This window comes from Pleuronectes platessa, chromosome 5 (assembly GCF_947347685.1).
Source record: "Pleuronectes platessa chromosome 5, fPlePla1.1, whole genome shotgun sequence".
In the NCBI taxonomy this organism is placed as follows: Eukaryota; Metazoa; Chordata; class Actinopteri; order Pleuronectiformes; family Pleuronectidae; genus Pleuronectes; species Pleuronectes platessa.
The window spans coordinates 2,566,509-2,573,747 of NC_070630.1; the positions used below are offsets into that span (position 1 = coordinate 2,566,509).

The following is a 7,239-nucleotide window of genomic DNA, read 5'->3' on the forward strand; positions in this document are numbered from 1 at the left end:
GACAGGTAGGTAGACAGACAGGCAGGTAGACAGACAGGCAGGTATACAGGCTACAGACAGACAGACAGGCAGGTAGACAGACAGGCAGGTAGACAGATAGACAGGTAGGTAGACAGACAGGCAGGTAGACAGACAGGCAGGTATACAGGCTACAGACAGACAGACAGGCAGGTAGACAGACAGGTAGACAGACAGGCTACAGTCAGACAGACAGGCAGGTATACAGGCTACAGACAGACAGGCAGGTAGACAGATAGACAGGTAGGTAGACAGACAGGCAGGTATACAGGCTACAGACAGACAGACAGACAGGTAGACAGACAGGCTACAGTCAGACAGACAGACAGGTATACAGGCTACAGACAGGCAGGTAGACAGACAGACAGACAGACGAGCAGGTAGACAGACAGGCAGGTAGACAGATAGACAGGTAGGTAGACAGACAGGCAGGTAGACAGACAAGCAGGTAGACAGACGACAGACAGACGAGCAGGTAGACAGACAGGCAGGTAGACAGACAGGCAGGTAGACAGACAGACAGGCAGGTAGACAGACAGACAGGCAGGTAGACAGACAGGCGACAGGTAGACAAGGAGACCGGAGGCCTGTCGCCAGAGCAGGAGGGAGTGGCAGCTGCCGGAACCAAGCTCAATAAAAAAAAATATTATGTATCTCTCAGATGTGAGCGAGTTGTCGTTGCGTCACTGGTTAATTTGTGAACTTAACAATGTTTATATTCATTAAATTCATCTTCTGCAACATTTGATATATGGATCAGGAATTTTAAACAACTGTTAATCTGCAGGTTTCTATATTTCAGCTGCTGTTTTCCTGCTTTTCAGTCCGACAGCATCTTTGACATGTTTAGAGGAATTGTTCAATTTCACGTCTGCAGGTCTATTCGGGGTGATCTGAAGATTAAAGACAAAAATATTCTGCTTCTGTTCTCCAGGTTTTGTTTTATTTATTTGTCTCTGGTCTTGCTTTTCCAGCGGTGGGTCAGAGGCAGGTCAGTCCCTTTTGGACTGGTCCGGGTCTTGCTGTGTGTTTGTGTGTCTGTGTGTGTGTCTGTGTGTGTCTGTGTGTGTGATGCTGCCTCTGCAGAGCTCTGCTTTGAGGCTCTCAGTGGGATCCAGCCGTGTTTAGTCTACCAGTCCGACATGTCACACACCACAGTCATTTGCTCAGGAGCTGTTTCAACAAGGCTCTGCTATTCCACGGCCTCACCAGCCAGGTGAAAGAACCCGACTGATTGATTGAGGGGGAGGTGTCATCGACTTCACTCTGACTCGGTGATCGAGACCTTTTCCTGCTTTTAACCAAGTCGTTGGTTGAATATGTCGACAATGACTTCACCTTTAATTTTGAGATTAAGAAACTAGTCGCGTAACAACTTCTTAAAACCTTTAAATACCTTGTTTTAACTGCATTTTTATTTCTATGTAAAATCTTGCAAAATGTTAAACAAACTTATCTTATTAAAAAAGAGACAGAATCAATGTCTGTGAAAATGTAAACTATTGTAGGGGCCCTGCCGGGGGGGGAGATGATTCTAGGGGCCTGTAACTGACAAGGGCCCGGATCAATTATATAACATAAGGTACATTTCTTGTTAATCAAACAACCTACCATCATTAATAGAATAATTCGTTATACGCCTGTGTACTAATTAAAATATCAAACTGTAAACACTTAATTGAATCTATAACAGTTTAATTCTTGGGTGTGTTGGGTGGTGACAGGGGCCCATTGTCATATCTTTTCACAAGGCCCCTATATCCCTGCCTCCGCCCCTGTCGAGCAATAAGATGGAACAAGAAAAACAAACGCACAATTTTTTTTTCTCCCCACATATTTTGCCTTTTTAATAAGAAAAATGAAACATGAATCATTTTCAGCACAATTAAAACCAACGACAACAAAAAAACAACAATATATTATATCAGCACACGTTCAAAGTTCGAGAAGGACCATAGCTTAAATAAAAAGACATGAACTAAAATATGCTCCACACTGAGGACGCCGGCGTGTGACCTGAGACTCGTGCGTCCTCTGAGTAATCCTTCAATAGATCATGGATACATTGATCTCTTATCAGAGCGGCAGGTGAGGACAGCGAGGGTTAATCCACGCCCTCGGACATTGTGACACTGATCCCATGGAGCCGAGGCATTGACGGTGTAAGGGGTCGCTCTAAGTATTGTTGTAACACACACACACATGCACACACACACACTATCAGCCCACCTGACCACTGGGAGCTCCATAGTGCAAAGTACTGTATGTAAATCCTCCCATAGTGCATCTCTCCTCCCCTCCGCTGCTTCAGTAACTGACTGCCCTCCCCCGTGCACCTCACCCGCCAGCTGTTGAGTGTCTCCGGTCGTGGTGAAGCATTCGGCTCCGACGCTCTCGTCTACGTTACAACAGGAAATGATTCGGACAGAAAACACAACATGCTTTTTTTTAAAGATTTTTTTTTAACCACAGTTTCTTTGCCTCTTTCCTTCTGGCTGCAGATTATTGTTTGTCTGTCTCCTTTTTGTGCTCCAGCAACAATGAAATGGCTTTTTTTTCTTTTTCTTCATATCAAACAGAAAACTACAAATCATTTTTTTGGGGAAAGTAAAAACTTCACGAGCTACGTTTGCATTGACGGGACAGAAATGACGGAACATGATGTGAAAAGCTGTAACAAAACAAAAATATGTACTCAACTGTCTCCCGCTGCAGTAACACCTGCCTGAAGCAGTAACCTGGAACTTCTTCTTTCCTCACATTTGGGTTGTAACTGGCTGACAGAGCACTTTACAAGATATATTAAAATTTATTCCCTTCATAAATAAATGCAAATATCCTTTTTTTCCCCACATTAGTTCTATTTACATTTTGTACAAAGCCAATTTAGCCGAGCACCGAGCTCCTGAGACGACTGAGCACACAGACGGGTCAAATGTCTTCATCGTCAGTTCAGACTTCTCAACGTCCAGCTTCACTTCTCTTTCCTCCATGTAACCAAACCCATGTGTCCACGTTCATCAGAAGCTGGTAAAAGACCCCCCCCCCCAAAAACCAAAAAATGTTCTTTGGTCCCTCAAACACGGCGGCCATTTTAGATGTGAGTCTCTTTCAAGGCCGCTGGACGAGCGCCAGAGAGGGAGAGAGAAAGGAAGAGGAAAATAAAGAGAGCTGGGGTGTCCATTTTAGAAAAGGCAGAGCTAAAAGAGAAGTCTCCATCTTGGCTCAGCAGGTGTGTGTGTCCACATTAGGAGGCGTTGAGCACCGAGCGGCTGTACAGAGTTTGGTAATAAGCACTTGAGTCCATGGCCACCGGCCCGGGGCTGTCGTAGATCTGCTTGGCTCCCACAGGAGTGGCTCCAGTGTAGCTGTTGTAGGCCATCACCTGGTCCTGGTAGGACTTGAGGTCCATCTTCTGCTCGTTGGACATGAGGTTGGTGATGGAGAAGGGGTGGTTGAAGTTGTAGTGGGGGTCCAGGGACTTGAGGGCGTCGCTCTGTAGGTCCATGTGCTGCTGCATGGCGCTGGGCAGGAGGTGGGGGCCACCCACTAAGGAATGGGAGTGGAGGAGCGGGTTGGAGGAGGCCGAGGAGGTGCCAGAGAGGGACATGGAGGATGGAGGGATGGAAGAGGAGGTGGAAGAGGAGGGAGGCAGGGAGATCGGTGGGCTGTGGAGGTGTGAGGACAGCACAGGGCAGTCTAGTGGAATCAGGGAGCCTCGGGGGTGCGGCTGGTCGTCTGAGGAGCCCGGGTGGGAGTTGTCTGAGTGAGCGGAGTCAGCTCCCTCGGATCCTCCTGTGGGGCTGTGATCCTCCCCCAGGTGATCTCCACTGTGGCCTCCTTTCCCGGAGCCCCCCTCCTGGCTCTTGCCTCCTTTCTTTGCCAACTTGTCCTCGATCTTGAAACGCTTCTGGCGCCTCAGGTAGCAGCCGTTCTCGAACATGTTGCCTGACTGTGGGTGCAGAGTCCAGTAGGAGCCTTTGCCCGGCTTGTCTGGCGAGCGAGCCACCTTCACAAAGCAGTCGTTGAAGGAGAGCGAGTGGCGGATGGAGTTCTGCCAGCGCTGCTGGTTCTCGCGGTAGTAGGGAAACAGGTCCATGATCCACTGGTAGATCTCGTTCAGGGTGAGCATCTTGCTGCCGCTCTGCTGGATGGCCATGGTGATGAGGGAGATGTACGAGTATGGCGGCTTGGCGTGGGTCAGTGAACGCCGGTAGGGCTTTGGGGGAGTCTCCTTGGGCCCGGCCCGGCTCAGGGACCCAGTCGAGGGGTATCCCAGCTGGCTCATGGACTGGCCCATGTTCTGGTAGTGGGACAAGGAGCCCAGGGAGCTGGATCCGGGGCCCAGCTGACCCAGAGAGCTCGTGCTGAGGGAAGAGGCCACCGGGGAGAGGGACATGTGGCCGGGCCCGGCTCCCATGGAAGCCAGCGGGGAGTTGCTGAGGCTGGAGCTGGGGTACGCCATGTTCATGCCTGCGGGGGAGGCGGTGGCTGGGTTCAGGTTGATGTAGCTGTTGATGGAGCCCATGGAGCCCATGGAGCCCAGACCTGAGTTCATGGTGCTGGGAGAGGAATACATCTGGAACAGAGAGAAACAACATCTGGTTACTCACAAGAAACATCACACACGTGCAACAAAGAGTTCAACAGTGTAAATAGTAATAAATAAATAAAAAAAGAATCTAATATTGATCTTTAATCTAATTTGTAATCATTTAAAAACCAATCACAGAAGGAGTTCTGTTCTGACAGTTTGATTTAAATGATTTTCTCAGGTAAAATCCGCTGTTAAATGTGAAGAGAAAACGGTTCGACTGGGAGAAGGAGACTTCTTATCAATGCACAATGAGGCTCTCAGTGAGCGGAGAGGACATGGATTTCACACCGAGATGTTAACCTGAAAATGCGTAAAAGCGCGTCATGGTGCCCCTGGGTTCAGACGGCCTCCTCCGCGGCTCCCGTGGAAAAAACACGTTGTCCAGCATTCGAGATCAAATGGAGGAGTTTTATTTTTCCACTCTCTATTTATTACGTTTCGAAAAAAAGTGTTAAATAACACGAATTGTCTCTTTTAATCAAATCTGTAAAAGCTTTAAGAAAAAAGTTGTTTTTTTTTTTAGATCCGCAGGGCGACAGGAGGTATCTCGGCTCATTTACTGATCGTTGGTTAAATATTATCAGAGTCTTTCTTCTCAGTAATTTCATCAGGTCGAACTGAGGTGAGAACTGAAGCTGCTGATAAAATTAACTCTGACTGAATTAAAACATTTAGGCTGCGACACAATGAGAGAAGAAGAAGGAGGAGGAGGAAGAATAATGATTATTTAAACTATCGAGTAAAAGCATCTGTTTGAAGCCTATAATGTAACGTTTGATTAAATAAATAATTAAAAGTAGAACTTATTGTTTTATTTGCTTCATATTATTAGTAACTGTTGCTGCAATGATTTTAAATATTTTGTAATTGATTTATTTTATAAAACTGTTGGAACTTTTTCAAATAATAATTGTCCGTCCTCCTCCGTCACATTTATTCTTATTTTATCACAGGTTTATTTAAATTCTTATTCTACTCCGGCATAGTTTCCAGGCTAGTTTACGGTTTTAATATTAAGTCTTTTTCAATATTGTTTTAGATGCGATCAGAATACGATCGAGTCTTTCTGTGCGCAAATAAAAATCTGTCACGACTCTTCCACCTGATTCCAGATGGAAAGTGAGACACAGACTCACTTCATGAAGACATTGAGATTCATATTCATACAATACATTCTAGTTTTAAAGTTCTGTGTTTGTGTGAACGCGTCCTTACCTCGCTGGCCTCGCTGTAGAAAGTATTCCACTCTGGCAGATCATGGGTTTCCATCTTCACAGAGCTCAACATCCCCAACACAAACCTCTGGAGGATGAAAGTCGTATCTCTGACACTTTTGAGGGAAAAATCTATTTCTTTAAAAAACTAATTAAAAAAATAAATATAAAATCCGTCGCAGAGTTTGAAGATTTCGGGGGAAAAATCCAGACGAGGATTTTCCTCCTTTTGCCCAAGAACGAAGGAGAAAAGATCTCGAACCAAAAAGAAAAACCGGAGAGGAATAAAAAGTGAAGAGACTTTCTGCTCCTGGAATAGTAATGTCAATATTTCTTATTTGTCACTCATCCATCGTTTCATAACCTGGCTCGTTAGGTCTCAGCAGCGTCTGTCCCGTGTCTCTCTCGGTGGACCGGGGGCCTCGGGACGCAGGCGGAGCTGTTGCGCGCAAATACAGTAAAGAAACTTGGACGCGCTGGTCTTATACGGAGCCACCGGGCCCCGCCCCGCTCCTCGCATTTGAATACGTTGTTAGGATCCAGGAAGGGCCCCGCAAAAAGGCCGATATGGCCCCCTGGCGTGCTGTATATTGGCCCTGCGGCTGCACCGGGGCCACCCGGACCACTGACTGTCTCACAGGGGTTTCAGGAACAGCGATGAGCGCTTCATTTTCTAAGTGAACTTCATCCTAGGGAAGTGTTAATATGGTCAGAGGGGGAACAACTGTAGATGTAAAACCTCTGTTTTTGGTCAATAGATAGGAACACAATTATAAAATAGCAATCATATGATTCAAGTTAACAAAAATACTTTTTATTTATTTTATAAATTCCAATTTATCTGGAGTTTGTTGGGGAAATAAAATAAAGGTTTCGTTTGATTTGGCAAAGATCTACTGTAGAGTTTGATTGGGGGTGTGGAGTGAGTTTTTGAGGTGTGTGTATGTGTGTGTGTGTTTGTGTGTCTGCGCTCACGGGTGTGAAAGTGGTTAATTCCCCCGGCTATCACTTCTCTGGGGCGCTGAGCCTTTTAACACGTTCCTCTCGGGGCTCAATTGTAATAACCGCCAAACTTATTTCAGATTCTGGTCTTTGATAGTCAAATATTTCCCCGATAGTCATGAAAAACCACGAATATTTGACTATCAAACCAAGAATCAGATAATCAGAGATCCTAATCAGAAGAATGCAAACCCCTTCAGTTCCCACCGCCACATTCCCAGAGGAATAAAAAAATACTCATTCCCCCAGTCCCCCCCCCCTCCCTAGTGTGTTACTGCTGCAGCAAAAAGTGAAATAAGATCAATATTCAAACTTAGAGCATAAAAAGACAGACTGTGCTTGCTGCATAAAGGAACGCGCGTTTTTCAATAAACAACCATTTGGCTCAACTGGATTCTCCTGTGCGTA

At 46.1% G+C, this 7,239-nt stretch overlaps 1 protein-coding gene across 1 annotated transcript; it reads right to left on the reverse strand.

The window, feature by feature from the left end:
* Nucleotides 1-2,887: 2,887 nt before the first annotated feature.
* On the reverse strand, nucleotides 2,888-6,271 carry foxa3 (forkhead box A3). Its single transcript, XM_053423428.1, has 2 exons — nucleotides 5,831-6,271; nucleotides 2,888-4,597 (listed from the first exon to the last, which is right to left on the reverse strand). The coding sequence occupies exons 1-2, from the start codon at nucleotides 5,900-5,902 to the stop codon at nucleotides 3,266-3,268; spliced, it is 1,404 nt and encodes a 467-aa protein (XP_053279403.1). The 5' UTR covers nucleotides 5,903-6,271; the 3' UTR covers nucleotides 2,888-3,265.
* Between the last annotated feature and the right edge of the window lie 968 nt (nucleotides 6,272-7,239).

What these genes read in the sequence shown, in the direction of transcription:
- foxa3 (XM_053423428.1), bottom strand. Translation starts at nt 5,902, where the DNA reads ATGTTGAGCTCTGTGAAGATGGAAACCCATGATCTGCCAGAGTGGAAT. An exon ending in TCTACAGCGAGGCCAGCGAG is followed by an intron (nt 4,598 to 5,830) that starts GTAAGGACGCGT and finishes TCTCTGTTCCAG; the next exon opens with ATGTATTCCTCTCCCAGCAC.